This window comes from Aspergillus pseudoviridinutans (assembly GCF_018340605.1).
Source record: "Aspergillus pseudoviridinutans IFM 55266 DNA, scaffold_2, whole genome shotgun sequence".
Classification (NCBI taxonomy): domain Eukaryota; kingdom Fungi; phylum Ascomycota; class Eurotiomycetes; order Eurotiales; family Aspergillaceae; genus Aspergillus; species Aspergillus pseudoviridinutans.
The window spans coordinates 1,449,403-1,465,361 of NW_025091282.1; the positions used below are offsets into that span (position 1 = coordinate 1,449,403).

General features: G+C 47.7%; 4 protein-coding genes across 4 annotated transcripts; 2 read left to right on the forward strand and 2 right to left on the reverse strand.

Annotated features, from left to right (window-relative positions):
• Nucleotides 1–198: 198 nt before the first annotated feature.
• culA (cullin culA) lies at nt 199–2,874 on the forward strand (the record flags this gene model as incomplete). The annotated part of the gene is made up of 6 exons (XM_043298550.1): nt 199–248; nt 340–409; nt 509–525; nt 588–658; nt 734–2,631; nt 2,686–2,874. The coding sequence occupies 6 exons, from the start codon at nt 199–201 to the stop codon at nt 2,872–2,874; spliced, it is 2,295 nt and encodes a 764-aa protein (XP_043154485.1).
• A 717-nt stretch (nt 2,875–3,591) lies between these two features.
• Asppvi_002569 (putative Avl9 protein) lies at nt 3,592–6,625 on the reverse strand (the record flags this gene model as incomplete). The annotated part of the gene is made up of 10 exons (XM_043298551.1): nt 3,592–4,983; nt 5,042–5,179; nt 5,230–5,270; nt 5,321–5,492; nt 5,539–5,618; nt 5,676–5,739; nt 5,798–5,825; nt 5,922–6,164; nt 6,245–6,349; nt 6,564–6,625. The coding sequence occupies 10 exons, from the start codon at nt 6,623–6,625 to the stop codon at nt 3,592–3,594; spliced, it is 2,325 nt and encodes a 774-aa protein (XP_043154486.1).
• A 908-nt stretch (nt 6,626–7,533) lies between these two features.
• sakA (mitogen-activated protein kinase HOG1) lies at nt 7,534–9,150 on the reverse strand (the record flags this gene model as incomplete). The annotated part of the gene is made up of 9 exons (XM_043298552.1): nt 7,534–7,636; nt 7,694–7,877; nt 7,932–8,010; nt 8,080–8,436; nt 8,496–8,595; nt 8,654–8,697; nt 8,757–8,886; nt 8,990–9,037; nt 9,095–9,150. The coding sequence occupies 9 exons, from the start codon at nt 9,148–9,150 to the stop codon at nt 7,534–7,536; spliced, it is 1,101 nt and encodes a 366-aa protein (XP_043154487.1).
• Nucleotides 9,151–12,802: 3,652 nt separating this feature from the next.
• gpaB (guanine nucleotide-binding protein subunit alpha gpaB) lies at nt 12,803–14,208 on the forward strand (the record flags this gene model as incomplete). The annotated part of the gene is made up of 6 exons (XM_043298553.1): nt 12,803–12,929; nt 13,009–13,354; nt 13,424–13,552; nt 13,615–13,744; nt 13,800–14,038; nt 14,109–14,208. 6 exons carry the CDS (start codon nt 12,803–12,805, stop codon nt 14,206–14,208), a joined length of 1,071 nt encoding a protein of 356 aa, XP_043154488.1.
• Nucleotides 14,209–15,959: the final 1,751 nt, after the last annotated feature.

The following is a 15,959-nucleotide window of genomic DNA, read 5'->3' on the forward strand; positions in this document are numbered from 1 at the left end:
AGGCTCAAACAGTGTCCGTTGGCGATCGAAGTGAGCATTCCAGTCTGCCGGTTTGATTTTCCTATTCTACTTCACTTCTGCCCTTCCGGTAGTCGCCAACTGATCGCTTTGGACTGTGACCGTTGTCTCATCTGCTGACCTTCACTGCTTCGTCATCTCAAGACGAACTCCTCCCATCTTTGAGCTCCAGGAAGCATTATGCCTCCTCTAATGCCCCAGACTCCTCACAAGGATGACCTTGACGAAACGTGAGTTCGCCTACACCGACACCTCGAGCTCCACCGCCTTTCAGATACACTTCATATGGCTATGACTCGGAATCTGGGCTAATCCGTGTAGATGGACATTCCTAGAGAAGGGTATCGACAGCGTTATGCTAAAGCTGGAGGAGGGTGTAGATATGAAAACCGTATGTCTCTGCCCTTATCTCTTACCAGTCCTCTCTCGTCATTTTGAGAACAAGGTGTTTCTGTGAAACGATGCTGACTGTCGCGACGTTCTGGTGTAGTACATGGCCCTGTACACGTATGCTCGAACCGATGTTCTCGTCTCCTTTTGAACCCGAGTTGACTAACCCTGCGATTTAGCGCCGTACACAACTTTTGCACATCACAAAAGGCAGTCAGCAACGGGCAAGGATTACAGGCGCATCGTGGTGGTTTGTCTTTTCGTCCCCTATGCGAACGGTATGTCGGCTTATGATGACATTGTTCTGACGATTTTTCTACTGTAGCACACCTGTTGGGCGAGGAGTTATACAAGCTACTAGGGGAGTACTTGTCACGCCACCTTGAGGCCGTGTACAGAGAGTCCCAAAGCCATACCGAAGAAGCCTTGTTAGGGTTTTACATTCGTGAATGGATTCGTTACACAACTGCTGCCAAATATGTCAACCACCTCTTCCGTTACCTTAACCGCCACTGGGTGAAGAGGGAGATCGACGAGGGCAAGAAGAATGTCTACGATGTGTACACTTTGCACCTCGTCAAATGGAAAGACGATTTCTTCCTGAAGGTCCATGAGAAGGTCATGGAGGCCGTGTTAAATCTGATCGAAAAGCAACGAAACGGCGAAACCATCGAGCAGTCGCAAATCAAGAACATCGTAGATTCTTTTGTGTCTCTCGGTCTGGACGAGAATGATAGCACCAAGTCTACGCTCGAGGTTTACAGAGTATACTTCGAGAAACCCTTCATTGCTGCGACCAGAGTCTACTACGAGAATGAATCCCGCCAGTTCGTGGCTGAGAACAGCGTGGTAGAGTACATGAAGAAGGCGGAGGCTCGCCTTGACGAGGAGAAGGCCCGTGTGGGCCTGTATCTGCATCCAGATATCATGAAGCGTCTCACGGACACTTGCCTTGATGTCTTAGTCACAGCACATTCCGAGTTATTGCGGGATGAATTCCAAGTTCTGCTAGACAATGAGCGCCAAGATGACCTAGCGCGAATGTACCGACTTTTGTCGCGAATCAAGGATGGGTTGGACCCTCTGCGGGCAAAGTTTGAGACTCATGTCAGAAAAGCGGGCTTGGCTGCGGTCGAGAAAGTTGCGGCGGAGGGCGAAGCGTTCGAACCCAAGATGTATGTGGATGCGCTCTTACAAGTGCACACCAGGTATCAGAACCTTGTCAATGAGGCTTTCAACGGTGAATCCGAGTTTGTGAGATCCTTGGATAACGCCTGCCGCGAGTTCGTCAACCGCAACAAGGTCTGCAAATCCAGTTCAACGAAATCGCCGGAGCTGCTGGCCCGATACACCGATTCTCTTCTGAAGAAGGGCTCAAAGGCTGCGGAGGAGTCTGAGTTGGAGGAGATGCTCGTACAGATCATGACCGTATTCAAATACATCGAAGACAAGGACGTTTTCCAGAAATTCTACTCCAAGATGCTGGCTAAGCGGCTGGTACACGTCAGCTCGGTATCCGACGATGCGGAGACTAGCATGATCAGCAAACTGAAGGAAGCCTGCGGATTCGAATACACCAACAAGTTGCAGCGCATGTTCCAGGACATCCAGATTTCGAAAGATCTCAATTCCAACTACAAAGACTGGCAGGAGAAGGTTCTTGACGAAGACGATCGGAAGAAACAAGTCGATGCTCACTTTCAGATTCTGGGAACTGGGTTCTGGCCACTCAATCCACCTACAACCGGCTTTTCTGCACCACCCGAAATCGTCAAGACTTACGAGCGATTCCAGAGTTTCTACTATGACAAACACAATGGTCGAAAGCTGACTTGGCTCTGGCAGCTGTGTAAGGGCGAAGTCAAAGCAAATTACATTAAGAACACGAAAGTTCCGTATACTTTCCAAGTGTCGACATTCCAAATGGGTATCCTTCTCTTGTTCAATGAGCATGACACCTTAACCTATTCCGATATCCAGAAGGCCACCAGTCTCGCCCCCGAAATTCTCGACCCCAATCTGGGAATCCTGCTGAAAGCGAAGGTGCTCCTTCCAAGCCCTGAAGGAGCCAAACCCGAACCTGGAACTTCATTCTCCCTGAATTACAACTTCAAGAACAAGAAGATCAAGGTCAATCTAAACATTCAGATCAAATCAGAGCAGAAGGTAGAGTCAGATGACACCCACAAGACAATAGAGGAGGACCGGAAATTGCTCCTCCAGGTATGTTTCCTCAATATTTCCTCCGCCTCGTCCGCAGCTAATCGAGTTGTCCAGTCTGCCATCGTTCGCATTATGAAGTCCCGCAAGAAGATGAAGCACGTACAGCTCGTACAAGAGGTCATTCAGCAGGTCAAGTCCCGCTTTCCTCCCAAGGTGCAGGATATCAAAAAGAATATCGAAGCTCTCATGGAGAAGGACTATATAGAGCGGTTGGACGGGGATGAGATCGCTTACATTGCGTGATTTTATACCATTTGCTTGCCACAACCTTTTGCTTTTGCTCCCACCTCATCTTAGCGCTGATATTTGTCTTTTTAATCATCCGGTTTCGCTTTGGCACAGGCTCCGGTTCATCACTAGCAGGAACAAGAGATGTATTGCTTCCTATAGCGAAGATATGACAATGATTACCCAACTGACCACGATTAAATAGATGGGTTGCTTCTTTGGCCTTCCGATCAATATGTTCTCCCATGGGCGCTAAAGATTATGCTCCAAAAAGGCGTACTAGATTACGTGACCGTGGGTTGGTAGGTATGGTGTACAATTCCTCCTTGGGCTATGAGGTCCATCACAGCTTCACTATTCAATCATCACAAATTTTGTACAGTACCGCGAGCCAACAAACCAAAACAATGGCCAAGGAGAAACGCATGTACAAGCAGGTGGCTTAGTTCATTAAATCCAGAAGGTAAGATGGTATCAATGCAGGTGTATGTAAGGGGTAGATTATCATCAATGCAAGCGCCGTTCTCTTGGGTATTCAAGCTCGCAGGAGGGTAAAAAGAAAAAAGGAAATGAGGAATAGTCATATTTGTATGAATTGAAAATTAAAGGGTAAAAGCGCTCTGGCCAAGAGAAAAGTTATGATGCAAAGGCATTACGCTTGATAAACATCGATCGTCGAGCCTCGGTATTGTCAATGCTCAAGAAGAGAATGCAGGGCTGAAGAGTAAGGGTCTAGTTGGAATTGGAGGCCGATGTGCTGAGTGGTGTGGGTTCGGCAGAGGCGGACGGTGCTTTATCACTTGACGGATGAGATGCTGATTCTTCTGCTAGCTTTTCGTCTGTAGGCTGATGACTTTCGGCGACATCAGTATTTGTGGATGTCTCAGGCTCCTTCTCAACTGGAGATTCAGTGGAAGGATCGATGAATTTAGGCTGAGTTGGCTGCGCAACGTCGTCTTCGCCAGCCGAGGTCTCGCAGGACAAGGGCGACTTTGGGTATGGATGGCAATGTTCGCTGCTGTCCGGACTGCCGTCTTCTTTGGCGTTGGGGAATCCAAAGTCCCCGCTTTCCCGTCTCAGAAGGATATTGCTCCATCTCTTCCGTCGACTCCCGCTGCGTGAGAGGGTAGCTGAATCTTCACTTTGGCGTTGTTGCTGCATCGAGCGGCGTCGGCCTCTTTCCGAGTCATCACCTTCGGTTATACTAGACAATGTAGGCGTGGAAGGAGAGGTGATAGAGGACGGCGACGATGGGGTGGCCTTCTTTTCCTGCCATTCCTTGCGTTTCTCGCTGGCCCACGAGCTCCATGAACTAAGATATGCGCCAGCTTTCTGACTCACTGCGTTGACGGATGCTTGCGCCTGTGCAATGTCCACAGCGGGGGGCTTGCGTCCACCGAACCAGGAGCTTGTGGCTGAAGCGACAGACGCTGTATCTGAGGACGGCCGAGGTTGGTCCATCGAAGATCGTTGCGACTGAAGAGCTCTCTCCTCATTCCGCTTCCGTTGTGCTTCCCGCATCGACTCGATATCTGCCCAAAAACTGTTGAATGCAGCGCTGACTTTCTTCTGGCCGGTTGCGAGATGTCTGTTCAGAGCCTCGCGGCCCTCACGCACCCGCTCGTCCAGGTGAAGCTCCGCGACCTGTTGCGACACCCGTCGTTGAATGTCCTCTATGGTGAGACCACCCGCGCAAGGATGACGAGGCTCAACGATTGAGAATAAAAGGGCGTCGGACGTCAAGCGTTTAAATAAGGCATAATTGGAAGTAGTCTGCCAGTGTGCCAGGAAATCCGGATTGAAATCCAACGCCGGATCACCCTCTATGTTGTATGCTTCCAACTGCGCCCTGCTCCTCCGGCCAGATTCACCATTACCGAAAGAGTGAAGCTCCTCGTGGTATTTCATGGAGGCCAGCAAAGCAAGTAGATACTCCTCGAATTGGAGTCGGATGAATTCTTCCGAACCCATGTATCCATGATCCTTTGGTCGCTGAGGATGTGTTTCATCCCAAGTATCATTTATGATCTGTGTAAGGAGGTCAATCCAGCGCCTGTCGGCGGCGGATAGGACCAGTGCGCTTCGAAGAGAGGGTGACGAAATAGTGATAACGTCCTCGTCAAGCTGAAATACGTCAGTGCCAGAACAAGGAGCTTCCAGGCGATGGAAATTGATCACTTACATTAATCAATATGTCGCTATAACGATCTTTCTGTTGTAAAAGGAGCGAGTTCGTGGATCCAACAACGTACGACTTCGTCCCATGATCCGCCAGCAGGTCCAGCTGCTGAAGTGGTGTATAAGGCCCAAACATGCTTCCCTAACGCAGTATTAGCGATGCTCGATCTTGTGTCCTGCGTAGCAGCGAACCTTTCCAAATATCTGCAATGGCAAACCCATATATGCCAGCACTTTTATCTATTAGCCTAGTTTATCATAAGAGCGGCGTATGGTCACATACAGGACGCTCTATCACTCGTCTTCAAGGAAGTTGGCTTCCCCACAGTCTGCGCGTAGCTATCAGCTGCCGGATCAGCACAATCCTGAAGGCTATTGATCAGGCCCGGAATCAGTGAGATAAGTGAGAACTGAATCATGCATAAACGTTCGCATCGTGAGCCGAAGAAGAGCATCTGAATAAGGTCAGATATGCCAACAAGCAGCATGATCGTTGCATACCTTTGGCTGCAGAAGTAGAGCTTTGAACAACACAAGGGTCTGGTACTTGAACTCGTGTATCATCTCCCGCAAAGAGAGGCCTTTCCGCAAATTAGCTACCCATTCCGGTCAGCATCATGGAACAAATCTGTCTTTACCAAGATTCTGATCTTTCGATGCTTCGTTCTGTTCCCAACTGATTATGAGTCCTTCACGGAATTTCTAGCCCATGCGTTAGCATACTTGTGGGTTTTGGACGCCATGCGAGCATCAAGCCAACCTTCAGGATATCGATGTCCGAGAAGTCCCTGTTATCACACATTCAATCAGTCATGACTTTTTTCAACGAGGTGCCTAGCACCCAAAACCATCACTTAACGCAAACATGGGTATTGTCAACGTACCGCTGCGCGAACCAAGCCGAAGTCACGACAGAGAGCTTCTCCCTCAGTTGTCCCACACTCTGAGGGGTATCTGTAATAACGACGACGGCCTTTTGTACAGTGGATCTAGTCACATCCGCAGGACGGTTGACAAGCAGATTCGAGTCGAGCTGTCGTGAGCAGGCGATTCCGAACAGAGATGTTGCCGGCGCCGTCTCGGTCTCCTTCTTGCGTAGGGTAAAGTATGAGAATTCCTCGGTAGATCTGGTACGCCGAAGATATCGAGTCAATCGCAAGAGTCCGCTTTGTGACGGGCAATGGGGAAGGGAAGGATGGCTTCGTACGCATGCGCCCCATCCGACAACGCCATGAACGGTAAAAGAGACCAGTCATTCTTTGCTGCGATATCGATGTCCTCCTCTCCGATGCACAGTTCGATTTCCGGGCCCCTATTATTTTCGATGACAGAAACCGTCAGCTGGTGATACCTTCAACCATAAGAGAGCTTTCCAGAAGCACCAAATGTGAGATATAGGGAAGAAAGGCGCAGACAATAACCACTAGGGAATTAACCCCGTCGCATTCTTCTGCCCCTCACAGCTCTCCTGTTCAAGCAGAACACGATACAAAGCAGTCTCCATTGTGTTCCTTGAGAGAACTCACCTCGCATGGTGGAAATCAATCACCATCACAATGGGGCCCTGGCGGCCTCGAATATCAGACATTCCGCCGAAGCGTCATGCAAAGCCGGGGGTTAGACAGAGGATCTGGACGTTGACACGTCCGAAGCTATATCCTCTTTTGGAAAACCGTGGCCACCTCTGCAAGAAACGAATAAGTGACGAAACGTCTGTCACACTGGGATAGAATACCGCAGTGATAAATGATACATGCAAAACGAGAGTGATTTATACGCGCACCTCGACTGCTAAAGATGTGCAACCAGGGGAGACGAATCACAGTCTGCGGGCGGGCGGTAATTGAGTCGGCGATGTGTATTTCGGCATGGCCCCGCCACGATTATCCAAGCTGTTGCTCCGGGGTAAAATCGCTTCCTCAAACTACGTCAGAGGTATGCCTCGTTGCGGGCGCATTTTTGCTGAACTTAATTCTCTACGTACAAAAAGTAAACATGATATCGATGTCTTAAGACGTAGGAACATTGTGTTCCGGGGAATAGTACAGAATCAGATCGCATCCTGTGCCCTAGCAACTCCTGTAGGAATCTTCTCCGGCCATCATCTTCAACTAGACCAACAATCAACATCGACATTGTTATTAGACATTTCCATCCAAGAGGGATTCGTGAACGTAACGGTGTGTATGTATATAAGAACAGACAATAGGACGGCTCTGTGCTGGAGACACCACTAAAGGAATAAGGCAAGAATGAACAATCTGAGTTCCCACACCCTCCGACTCTTAACGACGCCAGGACGAAGCAAGTAGGAGGTGAACTGCAGGTCGTGTACATACGCCCGCTTTGAAGGGAGAGAACACAAACATGAAAAGGATGAAGTAGGTTCAAATGGACAAATCGTAAGCTCGTTCCCCGTCTACACAGACCAAAAGAAAATCGTCTCATTAAACAAAATTGTCTGCGCTTCATTTCAAATGCACATGGTGACCACTCTTAGGCAAAGTTCTGGTGTGCTTGAGCCACGCCTCCTTCCATGAGCGCCTGACCAGCGTCATTACCCTGGTCGATGTTGTGGAAGTCGAGGATCTCAGAGTACCTGCACGTCTAGTGTTAGCAGTCAACGAGACAGAATATTCACCGAGGTTCAACATACATCATGATCTTCCAGGTGTCCACAGGAAGGTCGGCGTCGTTGAACGACCAATCGAACTTCTCCTCGGCCTCGGGCTCATCGGTAGGGTCGTGGTAGGGAGAGAGGTATTCGTGCGCAAGTGCTTCCCCGGCGCGGATCCTCTTCTTGGGATCAAAAACAAGCATTCTCTCCAGAAGATCGACCGCTAAAAGGCATCAGTACCAAATTTGCTCCTATATCCCCAGATGCATAAACGTACCCTCAGGATCAGCGTTCTTGAATTTGTTGGCAAGAGGTTGGCGTTCGCGCTTAGGTAGGGACTTGACAAATCGCAGAGTCTGACAAAGTTCCCCGCGTTAGCAAGAGTCCGCAATAAGTAGCAGGCGCAATGCCGGTCTTTCACTCACATTCTCGCTGCAGATAGTTTGAATGACATCGTCTGGCGGAGTTCCGAGCAGTTCTGTAATAATAGAGAACTGGTTGACATGGTCCTTGCCCGGGAATAAAGGCTTTCCTTCCAGCATCTCGGCAAAAATACAACCAGCACTCCAGATGTCGACTTCCACGTCATATTTCTGCCATGTAAGCATGATTTCAGGGGCTCGGTAGTATCTCGTCGAAACATAGCCGGTCATCTGGGGGTCTTGGATACGAGCAAGGCCAAAATCGCAAATTTTCAGGTCGCAGTTTTCGTTAATAAGGATATTGCTGGGTTTAAGATCACGGTGAACGACACCTGCTGAGTGAACGTATTTCAGACCTCGCTACAGAATGAGTGATTAGCGATCAAGTAGTGTCTGAACGGGGGAAAGTCGAGGCACACCAAAATCTGATACAGGAAGTATTGAATGAACTGTTTCTCCAATGGTCTCGAAGTCAAGAGTCTGTGGAGGTCGGTCCCAAGGAGCTCTGTGACAAAGTAACTGTTCATCTGTTAGAAAGCAGCAACAAGCCTTAGGCTTCGAGGGGGTTGCCATATACATGTCCTCAAGAGGGGAGATGAAGATATCGCTCAAGCTAATGATCTACCAAGGGAATCAGAACACAAATGTGGTGGGAAGTTTGCAGTCGGGTATCCACAAACGTTCTCATGCCGTAAGTGCTTCAACAGCTTCAGCTCGCGGTATGTTCTCTTCGACAAAACAGGAGTGCTGAAAGGCTTCATGATCTTCTTTACAGCCACGGGTTGGCCTGTCAATTGATCTCGTGCGGAGCTAGTTTCGCGCGATAGTTATTAGCCCATTCGAACAGGCCGAAGATCTGACGGCATTTATCGTAAGATGAAAGAAGGGGTATGCCGTGTTCTGCCAACCATACCAGACAAGTCCAAAGGCGCCCATTCCCACCGGTTGAAGATCCGTATACCTGCACTCTTGTTAACACAATTGATATCTCGAGGTTTCCTGATCGCGTGCACTGTACCTGCTGGTGATCTCGAAGGTGGTGCCGAAAATTTGGGCACGCACGAACTCGGCCATTTTGGATTATGGGATGGACGGAGTACGTCTGAGAATGCAGGGCAGCTCTAACAGTATCTCCGATTCTTTGGCTCAAGGATCTCCAAACAGCGGAAGTTTAACGAATGTATAGAGCCAACAGATGAGGATGTCGAAAACCTATGAAGGAGAAAAAAAAAACAGATGCAGTTGAAGTAACTACGTAGTCGCGCTCCGAGAGGAAGAGAGGGGAGCGAGGGCGGGCAAAAGCCGTGGCAGCAAGTGGCGCCTAGCAGGTGTGGGGAAGCGAGGCTTCCTAGTCCGCTCAGTTCGAGTCCCAGGAAAATCAAAAACAGGGACGATGACGTCCGCGACGAAAAGTGAGCACAGTCGAAAAAAGGGCCGGTGTGTTTTCGGCCCTAGTGGGTATAGTACCTACCTGTCTAGACCACAACGATTATTAGGTCCGGCCAATTGGTTGGAAGACTGTTCCAAATTCAAGGAAAAACAACACCATCAGGGTATCATCATCGTTATTAATGCTTGCATAAATAGCAAGAATGCCATAAAGATCGCCTGGAAAATAGATCCTCACGGGCGGAACAGAGGGGACGTATGTTTTATCTTCCTCTCACTCTGTACAGCCATCTGCGGTCATCAATGCGTGCTATCAGCAGGGATCACATCTAGTACCCGAAGAGCAAGTCTTCTACACAGGTCCCTATCAAATCCCTCAATATCATATCATCCTATTCCAGGTTTGCATTGCTGATAACCAGTATGTCATCTGGGAATAAATTATATCAGTCAATTTAGCACTACACCTCTCTACAAGCGCGTCTCTGAGGCGGCATCCTGTAGATATGGTTGCATGCCATCCATCAAGCAGTCAGGCAGCTTATTACGAATTCCCGATGTTGTCCATCTTCGATATCAAGCAATTATTCATCCTGAGCATAATCCTAGTAGATCAGCTGATCAGAAACAACAGCCCGAGAGTACACAGACAACGAGCACAATACAGAAAGGCAGTGCCCTTCCAAATTCTATCGCACATTCAGGCTTTCGGAAGTCTGCTTGTCCTCTTCATGTTGGCCATGAGGGTAATTTTCAAGTAATATATAATCCTCGCCAAATGATCATCGATGGACACCCTTTCCTCTGAGTATGTCACCAACTGGGATTTGAGATGAGGCTTTAGACTACCTAGATCCAGCATCTTGCTTTGTGATAGATGTCATCATAGTGGGGCTGATCCGGTTCTAACCAGTTCCATCAACCAGGAGAAATCGACTTTGCTGTACCACACCATCATGAAAGAGCATAGCGCACAATTGAAAGACCTTTTATAAAATTCTTATCAATTGATCAAGTGCAGTTTAGACATGCACTCAACTTAGGGATATTTAGATTGTATCATACTGATTATGAAGTAGATTGGAACCTTACTGACTCAATCCCTCGTTAGCTTCACAAGTTATGCTCCTGTTCTATCCGGTACCTACTCAACTGAGTTAGCCCCTCATCAGGATCATTCCGGGTTTTCACTCGGTCAAGGCGTTACAAGATCGATACTAGGTAGATGTCTTTAATACCTAGATACGGTAGAGGGAAGCGCGCTTAAGTATAGGTTGGCAGGTACAGACAAAGAAATATATCCTCAATAATTTACATGATGAGGATCGCAATAATAATCAAGCACAGACTCAAAATATGGATCTGGCCCGAACCCCTTTTTGAAGATGTGCAAACTATTTTCGAATCTCTCCTGGCCCCTTGATAAGGTACTTACCGTGGCTCAGCTTTTGCTTCAGCAATCACGGAGGAGTGATTTAGTTGCTGTAAAGGTCCGGAGTGACAGCGTCCCTCATTTGTTCGATTCTGGTGTGTACCACTACATTACAATCTGCTCCGTACAGAGCAGATGCTATTGGGTACGGGGTACGAATACCTAACTTAATATTAGAGCTGCATCAAAATAAAGATCAAGGGTCTCATTTCATATCACTTTGGCCGCTGCAAGCACCTTCAAATTTAAAGTTCCTGTCTGTCATCAGTAGTAAAGTCTTCACCATTTGCATCCTTGACCTCAAGAAGCTAAGTAGAAAATGCGTGGCATAGCTTGTGAAACCCTCCAGTGCACTCTGCTAGATATATGTAGAAGGCAGAGCTTCAACTCACCAATTGGGAATGATTGAAACATAGCCTCAGCATTATTTCGATGCGCCCTGGAATAGCAATCCGTATTACGCCCTGGGAAGGGGATCAGCTACAACGAGAGTTGGGTCATCAGGCTGTATCGGGACGTACGGTAACGTACACCAAGTCATCACCTACCTACCTACCCGTAGGTATGGTCTAAGCAGTAATACTTAGAGTACCTAAGTAGGTAGCAATTTAAAGCGGCAGAGAAGTACTCCAATAATAAATCAGAAAAACAACTGAACATTAAGCTTGATCCCCTCAATCACTGCTTCGTAGAAGAGATTAGATCCTTTGAAAGGCATGGGCTGATTATGCGTTTAGAAATAGGGACTGATCAGCTTCCAATGATCCCGCTATGACAGCCAGACCAGCCTGTAATAACTGCGTTTCCGACGCCTTCGTCATTAAAGAGTAGGTGTACGTACCTACCTATAGGTAAAGGTAGGTACCCTTTTCCTGCCTCACTCTAAACCAGTGGACAGCAGCACTGCTGGAATTTAAGCATCTCTTTCACTTTCCTACCTTAGGTCACTGTCAGACTTTTACCTGGCGCAGTAGACTTATTATTTACCTACTAGTACTCCGTAAGCTTCGCCCATCCACGTTTTTACCAATATTACCCACTCAACTCCTCCTCAGGCTCTCCTCTCTGTGCCATCTCCACTTCAACCTGTCTATATGACGATTTGGAATATCCACAACTGGGTCACTATACCTGGATACTGATTCTCCAAAGCGTCTGCAGACTTACGCTTAATATATCAGATCTTAGTTGTCTATCAGGTTAAGACATCTGCCATTATTGCAGCTACCCAGGTATAATACCTTGTACCTACCAATTACCATCACTCTTAGTACTTCGCCTTCGACCGATCCTAATTGCTTACATGATCTCTCTTTGAGATCCGCTCTCCATCCACTCTTCCCGATCGACCTTGACTACCCTTTTTAGCGTCGGTTCGTCACTCTCACACACCTGTCTGCTCCGCAATCGAGTCCTGTCACCCCTCATCCCAATCATTCTACTCGCGGAGAAAAAGCAATAGGAACTTGGGCTCTTTCCTCACCGACCGAAGCAACATTTCCCCTAGTCTCATTACCTGCGTCACGAGTCATCACTGCCGCCCCAGAGCCTGACGGTCTTTACTCTGTACTCGCTTCTTGCGCCTTTAACGAAGACCGGAACTGCTCGCCGTTGCCTTGCAACTCACTATACCGCGTCCAACTAGTTATTCATCCTTCTCCTGTCGGTCGCAACCATCATCGAACGTTACCTCCCCGTTAATCCCCGATTGCCTATAAACCTAGAGTTCAAAAGTCGGTTTCTCAAAGCCATCGGGGTTGCGCGCAAGAGGCTGCCTAGTTCATGAGTCCTACCCCGAGTGTCTCGGGTGTCAGTGTCTCATTAATTGATGCCGCTTACCTGTGCTGGCAGCTAATGCTTTAGGTCTTTCCGCTGTTCTATACATAACGCAGAACCTGGCCGAAAATGGGGTCATGTTTCAGCACAGAGTCAGCAGGGGATGCGGAACAAAAGAAGCGAAGTCAGGCCATTGATCGCCGGTTAGAGGAGGATTCCAGGCGACTACGGAGAGAATGCAAGATACTTCTGCTGGGTCAGTTCTGGATTTTCCTGAGGATAATAATGGTGATGGTGCTGTGGGCTAACGCGAGCTTTCCTTTGATTTGTGACAGGGTCCGGAGAGAGCGGGAAATCTACGATTGTCAAACAAATGAAAATCATTCATCAGAACGGCTACACGGTGGAGGAACTTGCGTTATATCGTTTAACGATCTACAAAAATCTTCTAGATTGCACCAAAGCTCTCATCGGAGCTTACCACCAATTCAACCTCCAACCAACGAGTCCCAAAGTCCGCGAATTCATCGAGTTCCTTTCTGAATATAATATCGACCCTGATCCAAACACGCCTCTCGATCCTCGAATTGGAGATGCCGTCACTTATCTCTGGAATGATCCATGCACATCCACTGCGTTAGAGCATCAGAATGAGTTTTACCTGATGGATTCTGCGCCATAGTAAGTTCATTTTCTGCCTTTCCCTTCTTGCTTTTTAGAAATATGCGTATTGATCCAATTTGCGATTAGTTTCTTTGAGGAAGCGAAGCGCATAGCGGCTCCTGATTATATTCCGAACGTGGCGGACGTGCTCCGTGCTCGAACAAAGACGACGGGTATCTATGAGACAAGATTTACAATGGGCCAACTCAGCATACAGTACGGGACTGCTTTCCAATGTATTGTCCTGTCCCTAGTCTAGGATGCTAACGAGTCCGTAGTATGTTCGATGTCGGTGGTCAGCGCAGCGAGCGAAAGAAATGGATCCATTGTTTTGAGAACGTCACATCGATCATTTTCTGTGTGGCATTGAGTGAGTACGATCAAGTACTGCTAGAAGAGAGCAATCAAGTAAGTCATCTCTATGTTTACTAAACTTGGCTTTCTTCGTTGACCACCTCCAAAGAATCGAATGATGGAAAGCTTGGTTCTTTTTGACTCCGTCGTTAATTCACGATGGTTCATGCGAACAAGTATTATCCTTTTCCTCAACAAAGTGGATCTTTTTCGACAGAAATTGCCCCGTTCGCCCCTGAGTAACTATTTTCCCGATTACTCTGGCGGTAATGATGTGAACCGGGCTGCCAAGTATCTCCTGTGGAGATTCAACCAGGTCAACCGAGCGCACCTGAATCTATATCCACAGTAAGTACCGTCTTTTCGGGCCAGTAGGTCTAGCTCAAGAGTATGACAAACTGACTTGACCTCGTAACAGTTTGACTCAAGCAACCGATACCACGAATATTCGTCTAGTGTTCGCTGCGGTCAAAGAAACAATATTACAAAATGCCTTGAAAGATTCGGGCATCTTATGATCTTTCTCAGTCGATTCTCGACCATTCCAATCATTCAATTACCGATCTCTTACGTCTTATGACGAGCTTTATCGCCAAAGACACCACCTCCACCAACTCACGGCTACGACTCTGCTTCGATTCTCGTTTCAATTCCCCGTTCTCCATCTTGATACTCTCTTATGTTTGCTTGAATGCATAGGCGTTGTGGTGCTCTGCTATTCTTGTCTCGCGTCATTGTGTCAGGCGCTGGACTGGGTCATACCTTTTTGGATATTTGTGGCATGGTGTTTCTTCTTGGTTTTCCGGTGGCTTTTTCATGGGTAGCAATCCTATTCTGCATTCGGTCGACGACGATTAGCTTTTGGTCTGCTTTTGGGATCTGGTGCCGCATATTACCTTCAGTGAAAAGTTGGCGGCCTCGGCACGATTTGCATATATCAAGTGTGAAGCCTTATACTATCATTATTTCATGCTTTCAGACACTTTTATCTACATTTGCCCGCTATGTCTCACTCTTTGCTTTGGATCTTCCTCTCCATGCATTGACGGCGGTCTACTTTGTTTCAGTTCCCGACGACCATCCCGATTTCTTCTTCTGTGTTTATAGTGCTTGCAGCGTCTCTTTGCATTGGCCTAATTCTTTTACTCTTGATAGTGATCCCTTGTCTTCTCATTGCTGGTCAATTTGTCTCTGCGGTCTGACATCTGACCACTCTTCGCACACCAACCTAAGCTGCCTTTGCATGGTCGTCAGACACAACGCTGAGATAAATTAAGCCAGTCAGTCATAATATGAAGATATGGGTCTTATATTCGAAAGGAATACCTGTCGTCCCTCAGAAGCCATTATTGTCTTTCTGATATATGAGATGGCGATCTACGACAGCCTCATTTGCTAATTAGAAACGAGGTTGATTTGACTGTTTTTGAGATGATATACTAATACCACATCAAATTCTTCAACATCCTGAGAATTCTATATTTGGTTCCAGCAAAAATAGGTTGGAGGTCCGAACATACTATAAGGTGACTCTAAGACTGTTGATTCCTTGGGCGGCCTGAACGGCTACTAGGTACGCACGTACTCCATTATTTATGCGGGGGTCTCCACATGCAAAGAGTTGAGATGCTATGATCTTGTGAACACTCCTCAAAGAAGGGGACCTACGCGTCAAGAGCGTCCTCTTTCCAAAACACCTTAGATGGGCTAGGGTGAGTACCCCTTAAGTTCACTGAGCGACTGAAAATGAGCAATTTTGCGGTCGCACAGTGGATAGGCCGGGTCCTCATGAACATTCCTGCAGGTCTTTAGGTTCGATGGTTCCCCGCCATATCCTGATAAGCTGGTGTGGACGTCATGACTTCCTATAGGTACGGGGTGCTGTAGATAGAGCATAACGATAGGCTGTTTTCTCTCTTGAGCAAGAGAAATTATTACTCCATGGTGCTAATCACTTTTCCCCTCGCTCTTACAACTCTCAAAGCACAAGTTATCGCCGTCTCCTCCGAGTCAATCCGTCCATCATCGTGCCACTCCCCACACTACTGTCCGAGTGCCCAAGCTATTCGAAACAGGATCTCTGGAGCTCCTGCAAGGTGCATATCCTATCTGCCATGAATTGTTATTGGTCGAAGCTCGCGCTGTTGGTAACAGTCCATGACGGTCTGGAGTTCTATTGGAGGCTCACGTGTGTCCATTTGCAGTTCCACCAAGTGGATGATACAATACCTACCTATGATAGTGTCTGTTTCTCTTAATGTACCTTAGT